The sequence below is a fragment of the Apteryx mantelli genome, chromosome 9 (genome assembly GCF_036417845.1).
Source record: "Apteryx mantelli isolate bAptMan1 chromosome 9, bAptMan1.hap1, whole genome shotgun sequence".
NCBI lineage: Eukaryota > Metazoa > Chordata > Aves > Apterygiformes > Apterygidae > Apteryx > Apteryx mantelli.
Genome location: NC_089986.1, coordinates 20,175,536 through 20,188,211, shown reverse-complemented (window position 1 = coordinate 20,188,211; position 12,676 = coordinate 20,175,536). Strand labels below are relative to the sequence as shown.

The 12,676-nt window shown below is 37.9% G+C and overlaps 1 protein-coding gene across 1 annotated transcript in view; it reads left to right on the top strand.

Moving 5' to 3' along the window:
- Positions 1-12,676, top strand: part of COL4A3 (collagen type IV alpha 3 chain) — a 67,649-nt gene extending 54,973 nt beyond the window's left edge. The window contains exons 42-52 of the mRNA XM_067301465.1: positions 802-987; positions 1,564-1,694; positions 2,079-2,151; positions 3,496-3,567; positions 3,705-3,824; positions 4,911-5,009; positions 5,705-5,917; positions 6,569-6,746; positions 7,794-7,908; positions 9,329-9,501; positions 10,826-12,676. Of these exons, the coding sequence (XP_067157566.1) occupies positions 802-987; positions 1,564-1,694; positions 2,079-2,151; positions 3,496-3,567; positions 3,705-3,824; positions 4,911-5,009; positions 5,705-5,917; positions 6,569-6,746; positions 7,794-7,908; positions 9,329-9,501; positions 10,826-10,910 (1,445 nt within the window). The 3' untranslated portion in view covers positions 10,911-12,676. The remainder of the gene's footprint in view (positions 1-801; positions 988-1,563; positions 1,695-2,078; positions 2,152-3,495; positions 3,568-3,704; positions 3,825-4,910; positions 5,010-5,704; positions 5,918-6,568; positions 6,747-7,793; positions 7,909-9,328; positions 9,502-10,825) is intronic.

The window sequence follows — 12,676 nt, the reverse complement described above, 5'->3', positions numbered from 1 at the left end:
TGTCTTTAAGTCGCAACCTTCTTAAGGAATGGCACTGAGGGAGTTAGAGGAAATAAAGGGTGCTTATGATCAATGATTTGGTGCTATATATTAAATGCCAAGAGTTCTTGCTTGTAAAGTTAAGACTTTAACAAAGGTACAGTGATTGCATTTTAATTTGGTACCATCTCTCCTTGTATATTGACACAGTCTCAAGAAGAAAAAAACATTGATTAGGGAGACACTTCCTAGTTTTTAGGTTTTGTACATCTAGGACTGGTAGAAATCCATTGAAATGCTTTGCTTTATTAAAAAAAAAAAAACTCCCTCCATACCCTCCGTATATAAACCATTCACCCTAAGATCAACACAAGAATGAACTGAATCCATCTGGATTATTTTCTTATTTTACAGCACTCATACTGATACTTTTAGCTGGAATTTAATTTAATAGGATTTGCAAGTTCTGATTTTCAAACTCGCTTTTTTTATTGCTGCATAAAGAAATATTCCGTACTCTGGTCTTTCTACCCTCTCCTTTCAAGTTGATTCTTTTGTATGAGCAAATTCTGAAGTGGAGTTTTAACAGAAAAGCAGTTTGTACGCTACACTGCAGTAAGTCCTGTCTTCCCACAGTCGTTTTCCTTTACTGTCGCAAATTGCTTTTGGGACTTCTCCGTACGAAAAACAATGGCTGTTTTCCACCTTGGCAGTACAATAAATGCACATATTCTGTGTAGTCCAGTTTTTAAAAGCTATCACACCATCTCACCATCTTGACAGTTCTTCCCAAATGCATTATGTAATATTCATGTTCTGCAGGAATCAAAGGGGACATGGGGCTGCCTGGTTTTCCTGGGCCACCAGGTATGAAAGGTTGTCGGGGGAATCAAGGACCCATCGGACCTCCTGGCTTGATGGGGTTCCCTGGATTCCGAGGTGCAACAGGCATGGCGATTCCTGGCCGAAAAGGGAACAGAGGTATTGCTGGTGCAGATGCAAGACCAGGTGCGTTGTTATAACTCCTTATTTATCTGAAAGGATATACTGATAACTGAAAGCAGAATTTAGCCTGTCCAAAACTCAAGATTTAAAGAGGTTCTGCAGCAGAGGGCTTCATAATTAAACAGGTAGTTTCTTTATCAGTTGATGCAGTGTTACCATTGTGAACATCACAGTTGTCTGTGCAGTGTGATGTAAACTAAAAAATATGCTACAGTTTGCAGCCCACCCACTTGCATGGTTCTGCTTTCTTCCTCTGCAATCCTTAGGGCAGCTGAGAGCCAACTTTAAAGCTGTGAGATAGCAAGAATGTTATTACAAACATAACTAGAACTGAAGGACATTTAAAAACTGTAGTGCTTTAGAGGACTGAAAGAACTCAGCTCTGATCTCAGATTAAATTAACAAGCTAGGGAAATTTTTTTGTTGTTGTTTTAAATCAGTATATTTCCTTTGGAATCACTGAGAGACAGTAAACATGAAGTACCGTAATAGAGTCATTGAATGTTGTACTGCATTGTATGCAATGTTTGTGAAATGCCGTTGGCAGTAGTCCTTACTTATTTTGATGTTTCCATACAGGTGCTCCCGGTTTTCCAGGGCCTCCTGGTCTTCCCACTCCCAGCATCAAAGGAAGCAAAGGTGTTAGAGGGGCAGATGGCATACCAGGGCCAACAGGCCCAAAAGGCAACATTGGTCCTCCAGGTCCAAAAGTCAGTGGAAAGGAATGCTCCTTATTTCTAACTCCATTGCTAATTTTCTCTTACCATAAAATCTACACCCAGGGAGGGAAAAAAAAAAGAAAAAGACTACCTTGTAATAGAGGAAAGATATTAAGCTGAATATGAAAAGTAGTTTTTGTGGGCATTTATGAACTGAAAAGGCATTTTATTGTGAATTTCTGACTTGTTATTTCCTTGTCCATTTTTTATTACAGAATAATATTAACAATGGTCTGGCTATTTCTAACGTCACAAACAGAGCAAATAATGCTTCTAGTTGAAGACATAATGCTTTGAATATTCTGAATGAAAAGAAAATATACTTTGTAGTGTGGAAATGCTGCTTCCTGTTTATTGATGTTACCTGGCTTGCAGGGAATGGAAGGTCGATCAGGTTTTCCTGGTGCTAGAGGGGATCCTGGATTTGTTGGATTTCCAGGTGTAAAAGGTATTCATACATTTATACACTTCTGTATGCCAAATACAATCATATACATATTGTGTTATTGTAGTAGTGCCAGGTGAGGTCCTACAGATATAAGCCTTTTCTATAAAGAGAGCAGGATATGGGTCAACTATAAATGAGATCCTTCATTAAGGGAGCAGGTTTGATCAGACATCATTTTCTTTGAGTTCAATGTCGTGGGTGTGTCTAAATTGATGTTAAAGTGAGGAAGGGCTAGAACTTTAATGGCCTCCATTACAGGCAACATCAGAACAAGTTTGTCCCTAGGGCTTACCAGTGACTAATGCTGTGTAAGGACTTTGGACTGGGTTTACTAACGCTAAATGCCACACCACCACTAAAAGATGTGGCTTTTGGCAACCCCTTAGCTACAGAACTCAACAGCATTAATCGTAATTGCAAATACAAAGCCCTGGGTCCTCTGTTTGCTGTCATAATGTAATAGGCCCAATTATGATCTCATTCACTAGTTTATCAGCAGACTAACTGTTAAATTCATTGCCTGCATTAACTTTGTATTCTTGAGGCTTAGCTGGATCAGCAAGTGGCTAAAAACCCTTGTAATTTAGACATTTTTCTAGTCGGTGATTTAAATCTGATATGGGTCTGCATCACTCAAATATTTTCATTTTCAATTACAAAATTTACAATGACATAAAATTGTCTTTACCTTTTTAGCCCATTGGTTTGTTTTCCATGTTAAATATTGCATATTTTAAATTTGTAGTTCTAATTTTAAAAATCACTATGTGGGCAGTAATTATACTTTCTTAAGCAAAAGCCCTCGTTCCATGGCGTAGTCAGTCAAGTCTCCTGACTTGATGACAAAACTGTTTTTTAATTCCAGCACCACCGTGGAAGAATAATCTGGATACAACTTGATATTTTGCACTTAGAAAGAATTTTTTATTAAGTTTAAAACATTTGAAAAGCTTTACATCCCTCCTAAAAACCATCAGCACAACTGACAGTTGGGTTTGAACGGACTGGAACTGCACAGGATCATGGAAGGCAACACTTGTCCTGCAAGCTCAGTAAAAAAACACATAGTCTGAAGTTAAGATTTTAAGCTAAGCTTATGGGACTGGCTATTATATGGAGACAGGCACAAAAACATTTTCTTGTAAACTGACTGCATTTGACCTATAAATAATAGAATTAACAGAAAAGATGTAGAGCTCCACTCTAGTATTTCAGATTGAGCCTGCTGACTGTTACTCTTTGGGAAGGTTGCATGGATCATGCAGGACTCTTAGGTAAGCCTCTGAACCTCTGGTAATTGTTTCAACACTTCAAACCACATATGTCTCCAATCTCCTTTTCCAGGCGAAAAGGGTAATCAAGGACCTCCTGGACCACAGGGTGCAGAAGGGCCAAGGGGACCAAAAGGCCAACATGGTAACACGTTATTACAACCCGTCTTGTTATAATACAAGCTGACTTAGCTTGGTTGTGTGGGTTGTTTCTTTGATTTGGGGGATTTTTTTGTTTTTTAGTATAAAACAACTAGCTCTTCATTATATTTTTGTTGCTAGGTCCACCTGGAGTCCCTGGGAGAGTATTCTCTGTCCCAGGAAACAAGGGATCTCCTGGACTACCCGGAAGACCAGGAACACCAGGTGATCAAGGAATTCAAGGGATTCCTGGACTACAAGGTGGGGTTTGGGGGTTTTTTTGTTTGTTTGTTCTTAATCCCTGTACATGTTTGTCTGTGTTACTTAATGAAACATTTTGGTTTAGCAGGAAAACATATTTCTGCACAGAAAATCAACATGTCTTTAAAAATACCTCTCTTTTTAAAAGTAACTATTGATGCCGTGTTAACTGCCTCATATTCAGAACCTGTCTCATTCCATCTTTCCACCACCCCCACAGTCTGCAAGTGAATAAGCAGTTCCCTCAACATAAGGCTAGGCAAAATAATGGAATAAAACGTAAAGTTTAGACAAAACATTCACCATTTTCGTATGAGCAGGCTCATGCTCAGTATGTTTGTCATCTTGAGAGGAAAAATACCACAGGTAGTAAAAGTACTGTAGACATGTTACAAAGTGATTGTCCCTCTGGTTGTTTGGGGAGATGGAAGGGAAGAAGAGGCCAGCTACTCCTCCAGTGGCACTAGAAAAGAAGCCTGCCAGTGCTGTGAGGAATGTGGGAGCAAGGAGCAGGTAGGAGGAGGAGGATATACAGCGAGCAGGTGCTCGGACACTCTCTCACACCTCAGCTCTTCACAGCAGGAGGGAGCTCCTCAGGGAGCCAGGCCTGCCGGAAGGCAGGCACCACTCAGGAAAGACAGAGCTCCCCCAGGGATAACAGAGAGGGCAGTATAGAATTGTTCTTCTACACTTTTTTACAGTTGTTTTACAAAGGAGCTGCATTATTTATGGCATTATGAACAGTTACTGAAATGATTATGGCTTCTTGTTATTATATTTTTGAAATATTTCTATTGTACAAGAAATGCTAAAGGAGAAAGCTATTCCCTTTGATTTTTGCAACCATTCTTTATGAGAATATTTTTCTGCAGTACATTCCATAGTGCCTTGTCATCATCCTGATATGAAACATGGTGACAGTAACACTATAGACACCAAGTTTCAAAGCTTAGCAAATTGTTACTCACACTTTTATTATAATGCAGCTACATTCAGGTGGGGATTTTTAACTTTATTCATAAACTGTTATTAGAATTTAGAATAATTACTGCTATATTACTCTGTTTTTTCCTGATTATAATTTAGGACCTAAAGGAGTAAAAGGTCTACCAGGAACTTTTGGGAGTCCAGGTCAACCAGGACTGCCTGGTCCAAAAGGAGACAGGGGATTTCCAGGTCAAAGAGGTACAACAAACAAGACATCTCTGATTTGTACTACCAAATTTGCAGATAAACTGTGTTCTCAATTTCTGTAAATCCTTCCTTTTGCATATATTGATGCTCTGTAACATCCTCAGTAGCTGTGGGCCACAAGTACATGTGAGAACATGCTTAGCTTTCAGCAGATGCATGTTCACCACTGAAACAATAATTTACAAATTTTATCCAAAATATGCCTTGACTGTGCTTCTCTGTTATTAATCACATTTATTTACCCACTTGAAAATCCATTTAAATCCCTAGGTATCAGTGTTCCTTTACATGACATCAAAATGGAACTGAATAAATATTAATATATTTATTCAAATATGTATTTTTATATTTGTATATATCCATTAAATATAACATGTAAAATAAATATATAATATAATAAATGTTTACTTAGTCACTATAAAATGTTTTTACTCTACAACTCTTCAATAAAGAGGGCCACGATTCTTTAAAATGTCTCACTATTTTGCAAAACTGGGCAATGTAAGAGTACCTGATCTTGGTCTGAAAGAGCTAATATATCTAATAAGAAATGCTACCAATTTTCAGGTTTGATCTTCTTATCGATTAATTTTTGGATTTTTTTTCAAGTGGCTCCACTAATTTAAGTAAAGTAAGAATGCAAACAAAATTATAGTATTTGTAATTCTATTTTTTTCCCTCCACAGGACCACCTGGACTGATTGGCTTTCCAGGTCTGCAGGGGTTACCTGGATCACCAGGTGTTATCATCCCTGGTCCAACAAGAAGAGGTTTTATCTTTACCCGGCATAGCCAATCAACCAAGATTCCTGCATGCCCCTATGGGACATCACAGATCTACACTGGCTATTCGCTGCTTTTTGTACAAGGAAATGAACAAGCACATGGACAAGACCTTGGTACTGTATTAGTACAAATTTTCAGATAGCTTTCTGTAGAGTGCAGTAATGCTAGGCTGCCTTCATGAAACCAAACTCACAGTAAATACTTGAAATAAACATTAGTTACAAACATCAGTCTCCAGAGAGCTCCATTGCTCTGAGAAAATGCAGGAATCATATACTCCCTTTTTGCTACCCCTAGATGTTTTTCAGGAGAGATTGAGTTACTTACACATAGGTATCTGCCAGGTAATGGCTGCCCAGGGCTGGCAGTAACGATACAGGATCTGTGAGAGAACCCTGCTTTCCTGGAGGCCAAATGGGATACTATAGGGAATCTAAAGTGGCACCAGAAGCTTGTATTTAGGCAACTGTATCCCTGCTGTCATCTCAAAGACTGATACAAGTCAGCAAGATATTATTGCTTTTTAACACAGATTTTGTTCTTAGCTCATATATTGTGTGTGTGTATATATATTTATTTTATATTTAACGTAAGCATTTTGCTTTTGTATAATTCCAATCTACAGACACTTTTCTTCTCTTTTGTTATAGGTACCAACTTTTTAAATTCTCACCATAGTAGATTGGATCCCACCATGTCTCTTCTGTTTGCTGTGCTAAATATAATTTCTTATTTGTCATGAACTCTTCTCTTTCATTTTTTAGGAACAGCTGGTAGCTGCTTGCAGCGATTTACCACCATGCCATTCTTATTCTGTGACACCAATAATGTTTGTAATTTTGCTTCTCGCAATGATTATTCATACTGGCTGTCAACTGCAGCAGCAATGCCGGTAGACATGGCACCAATTTCTGGCAGAGCACTAGAACCCTATATAAGCAGGTAAGAGTACAAGAATTTTGGCTTTTCTGACCTGGAGCCACACAGACAACAAAATTTATTTTGAACAGCAAATCTCAGAGCAAGATCTGCCTGTCTCAGCCAGCACAACAGTGATTTCAGCCACCTGATTTTTAATTAATCACCTGAATATTTCACATATTCAGTGATACCCTAAGAAAAGTTAAATTAAAGCTAGGGTCCCACAGCACATTTAATCTGCGTAGCTGACATGAGAAAACAACACACAATCTCCCTGTTTTATTTATTTTTACAAACTATTGTCATGCATGTTAGGGGCAGGCTAAACTAAAATAAAGACAGCTTCAGTATTTGGAATGTGGTACAAAACAAACTCCCAGTTACGTTTAATATAATTACTGTAGTCAGTGAAGAACTTTAGATGCTGTGGCTGAAGGATCTCTCCTATGAAACACCATTGTGCGAATGTGGTCCTTTCTAGCCTATGCTGCTTTAGGAAAGCCAAGAATGAAGGTCTTCTAAAGAAGGAGAGTTAAAAAAACATGAAAGATGAAGAGTAGTAAACTGAAAGATAGGAAGGCAAGCTTTGCACTCTGTATTCCAGCCTGCACTACCCAGTTGTTGCAGTCTGGTAGTCCATCTTCCTAGTTCCTTCCTTCAGGAAATAAAGATTACTTTTTTTCTTTTTTTTTAATCTTAGCAAATAAAGGTACAGATAACAAACTTTGATCTAAACCATAGTAACATAAAGTAGTGAGCACATGAAGAAGGTAAAATTTAGCTTGTTACTTTAGTAAAGGCAAAATTAGGAAGCTCAGATGATCTGAGACTAATCCTCATCTTTTACCAATTTTTGTATAGTGTTATTGGTAGAGATAGCAAAGCAGGTATTTGGGTTACCTTCAATTTACTTCTCATTAAAAAGAGAAAATGTTGTGTGCAAGCTGTAACATTTATACTAAGCCTTGCCATTAGCGAGTTACTATTCTCATGGTACAGGGCGGGTTTTGTCCACTTATGTATTTTCCCTCATCTCTGCACCAAATGCATGTGTGTTTCTTCCTACAGGTGCGTTGTCTGTGAAGGAGCTGCAATGGTAATAGCAGTTCACAGCCAAACAACTGTAGTTCCTGCATGTCCAGAAGGCTGGACGTCTCTGTGGAAGGGTTTTTCTTTTGTTATGGTAAGGGTATAAAGGCCAGACGTATTCTGTTTCTCTCCTCTCCCTTTCATTGACATTTTCATCTGCTCTTAGCTCGTTTGTTTTTTAATAATTGTGAAATTTTCTTTCCCTAGAAATAGACAATAATTCTATTAACCCTTATTTAATATCAGAAGCATAGGAACAATTATTCTGATCTGTCCTCAATAATAGATGACAGGAGGAAAAGGGCAAATGATGAAAGGAAAACCATAGAATTTTAGTCTGACAAAAATAACTGCCCTGTCTCATTCTCATGCATCATGCAAAGCTCTAGGAAACACAGGTTTGGGGAGTGGGATGGCTAGACCAGTTGTGAACACAGATATGCAGAAGTAACTGAGGATAAACCACCACTTCCATGCCAGGCAGTCCTTTTATAAACCAGATCTTGGGGCCAAACTCCACAGAAGGTTAAAATCAAACAAAAGTAGTCCATTGTCTACAAAGAAGGGCCTCAGCAATTTTGATGTCATAAAGAGGTGTGAGTGGAGAAAGTTCATAATGTGCTTCCAAGGTGAGGAAAACTGAGTGTGGGAATAAGTGTGCATCCATCCTGGGGGACATAACACTTCACCTTTGTTACCTCTGCCTGTGAGATGTCAAAGGTTGCCAGCAAGTGAGGGTAAATGACAGAATGAAAAACCCCTTTTGCAAGCCCACATTCCTATTTGCATGATAGGAAGTCTTTTTAGGTCTGGTGTGGAATTTATTGTATCTCCTGGGATTTGCCCCGAATTAATATTAAATATCTTGGAGAAAAAAAAATAAATTTTTTGCAGCATCTGGTTAAAATCATTTGCTTATTTCAAATATCACCAATTTTAATTGTAGTTTCTAGCCAGTTTTCTGCTGTCATAAATTATGCTCTAGGCATGTTCTATGCAACACGCTCTAGGTGACCCTGCTTAAGCAGGGGAGTTGGACTTACACGATCTCCGGAGGTCCCTTCCAACCTCAACCATTCTGTGATTTTAGGAGCATTTCTAGGAATGTTTACCAAAATTAGAGAAAGAAAATGCTTCTTTGCTTTTTGTGTTTGGAGAAGCAATCAATGCAACAAAAAATATGAACAGAGACAAAATAGGAGATTTGGCTTATTCATAATTAGGTTACTGTGGTCTTCAACTGGACAGATGCCAACTACTTTCTAGTCTTTGTACTGTGTGTGGTTTTCATGCCTTTTCACAAAGCAGGAAAAGTTCTTTGGAGGGGCTTAAGAAATAACCATAACTGTGCTTGAATTTTCATAAGGCTTCTGTGCTTTATTAGAAGTCTGATAAAACTTAATCTATGCTAACTTTTTGTCCAAGATGTACCGCACCATCTATGGTATGTTTTAGAGATTTTTGCCTGCAGTTTACTAAAAGCTGATGGACAAGTTCTTATTAAAAATTTACAGTATACAAGTGCTGGCTCAGAAGCTTCTGGCCAAGCATTGGCATCACCTGGGTCTTGCCTGGAAGAATTTCGAGCCATCCCATTCATAGAGTGCCATGGCAGGGGGACGTGCAACTACTACACAAATTCCTACAGCTTCTGGTTGGCATCGCTAAATCCAAGAAGAATGTTCAGGTAAAATGTACTTTCCCAGCAGCCCAACTCTTCCCCACTTCTTGCATCTTACCTGTCACATCCATGCTGCAGGTGGCCGAGGAGCCAATAACTTGGCCTGCCTAACATCAAGGGCTCCCCCAGTAATTCCCCTCAGATTAGACATCTCCCTTGGTTGGGCTTAGGGTCATTCTGCAGTGCTGGAACAGCTCAAAGAGGCCTTAGTGAGTCAAGGATTTGAATTTCAATGTCTGTAATTCCATCTCCAAAGAGCCTTTTAAATGCAGCATGTTTTCTGATGTAAGTACGTATAATGCCATCGTCTTCAGTAATTTGCCTTGAATTTTGCAACAGTGAGCTTGTCCCAGAATCTGGAGAGGAGTCATAATGTAAGATTAATTCTGTTGCCTAACGTAACACTTCTACATCAGAGCTCAACTCAAGGGAGAGAATCAGGTGCTTCTAAGGTGCAATGTATTCTGACCCATTTTAAACACCTTTGCTGGGAAGAGATGAAATCCATCCCAGTTTATGTCCATTGACTGTAAAAGAGTCTAGGCAGCTACTTCAAGCATAGATGTCTACATTTAGACAGATAAATCCAACACATTATGTCTAAAAATCAGATTAGCCAAGCGAATCAGTGTGTCATGGCTTTGATCCTGCACTGACTTCCAGCTTCTGAAACCCTAACAATTTCAGTGGGATTTCTAATGTACATTAGCCCATAATTGGGCCCCTATGTGTTAGTTTGGTATGGAACAGCCAAGGTGAATGATTTCTGTAATGCAGAAAAATTAATTTTATGTATCCTGGAGTCATAAACTAAGTGGGGTGGGGACGGAATCTTGCAGAAAGTACTTCTACAGTGTCTCTACAGATTCAAGACTATCCTTAGGGGTATGCACAGAGCTCAATATATCCCTGTGTTCTGAAGATTTAATTCTCAGCATGAGTGTTGGTATTTGCTTGTACTCAGTTCTTTCCTCAAAGCAGTTAACTGAGCTCATCTGGTCAACTACACTTTACATTGCCATTCCTCTCCATATTAAGAATGGGAAAAATACTTTTTAAGAACATGAAGATCCTAAGTACCTGCAGCCAACCCCATTTAAGTGTCTGAATGTACCTAAGTTCACAGTTATGTCACTGTAGTTCCTTTTTATTCCCATTGTGAGTCAAAATTAGCGTTCAGGAGAAGGAACCCTCTGAGCAAAAGAGATGGGGGAGGCGGGGGCAGGGGAGGAATAGAGAAAAGAGCAGAAAAATCCAGTAGTATGAAAACTTTCATCACCTCTCCCTGTTTTTAAGAAAAAAGTGAATGTTTGTTTTCTCTTCCTTTTAGGAAACCTGTGCCACAGACTTTGAAAGCAGGAGAATTAGAAAACATCATCAGCCGCTGTCAGGTCTGCATGAAAAGACCAGTCTAAACAATGGGCATTGCTGATGGAGCACAAAACTGCTTTTATTAAAAAGAATTGCCTACTTCTGATGAGCTATAATTTATTAAAGCCCAATTGCATCTGGAAAGAAAATTATAAATTGCCAGTGCAGCACTATGGTGAGGTAGGGCAACAGTTTGACTTTTTTCTTTGGCAAATGACAAAGCACTTTGTTGGAGTACACTTGTAATGGCAGTCCTGCAGGGTCTTCTCCTGAACTGTGTCATTTCTGAGCTGCATCTTCATGATAAAACTGTGGCATTGCCAGATCTTTAATGAAAGATGTTAATGCTGCCTTGCATCATGTGCTTTTCAAACTGCAAGACAAACTAAATGCTGTAATATCAGCTTACAGATGTTCAGTGTTCAAAGTAGATATAATTTAAGATGAAAATCTGGCAGTTAAGAGAGCTGGAGTTCAATAGGAAATCTTTTCAGTGCACTTTTAAATATATATTGATTCATTTATAGGGTTGTTTTGGTTTGGTTTTCTTGTCTAATAAACAAGTATCTCCCCACTTATCTCATCCCTCCTCTGGCTGAGACACAGGAATACAATTTTTTTTTTTTGTATCACTGCAATACTGATGGTTTGTGACTAGCCAGAAAGGTCGCTACGCTATGCTCTGTAGACAGTACAACGGTGATATGCACTAGCTCCTTTCTCCCGTGTAACTTTGGCTAAGGACTGACTAATTGAAATTGTTGGAAAGTCTTCTTTAGATTCAGTGGCTTTTGACACAGATTATAGAAAACCTTTAATTTCTTAACAAGTTGACAGTATCAGGCCTTTATTATGATTGCATGCTTTTGTCTCTACTGAAGAAGAACTATCATAATTTGAAATGTTGATGGAATTTGCAGTTACTGTATGGCTCAAGGGCTCCCATGGCATTATCAGCTTAGCACACACCCTTCCAGATGTAATCTGTCTTCCTTTTTTATTGTATTTTTTAATACACAACAAAAAGTAAAATATACACATTTTACAATATTCAATATTTAAATATTTATCACAAACATTTCTGGAAATGAAATCACTTATTCCATCCAGTTAAATGCATGCATCTTAAATTAAAAAAAAATTGATACTTAAATTGTACCATCTGAGCACTGACTTATACAAGAGAATACAACTGTAAATGAACATAAATACTTGAAAAGCACTTTCATTTACTCATATAATTTATATAAAACTGTAGCTCTTATGTTTTTTTATATTAATAAGATTGCACTTGCAAGGCTATTTAAAAATGTATTGTTAACATTTAAAAATGTTAATAACTTAATACTTGCACACAACTGTCAATTTCAGTATTTAGTGTTATAGAAGAAGCCATCTGAAGAGTTCTGTAAATGCATCATTTTAAATGTAGAGTCTAGCAATTCATTGAAATAACAAAGATTTCTCATTTAGATCCTTTTTTAAGCAAGTGAAATTTTATATTGAGTTTCTTTAAAAATACTTGCATTATGTTTGTCTTATTGGAATTTTCACTGTTAACCTAACTAGAAAATAGTTTTATCTGTATGTTTTTATGTCAGTATCTTCTGAGGAAACTAATTTGAAGACAACATTTATGTGGATTGAATGGATATTTTAAAATTATTGTTTTCTTGAACAGATCATAGCACTTCTGTTTGCAGGTGTAATTGTGAATTTACAGGGTTTTATGAAGAATATGCAGATGCACTACTGACAGGATGGCACTGTCCATGTCAAGTTAATACTTAATCTTCCATTTGAATCATGT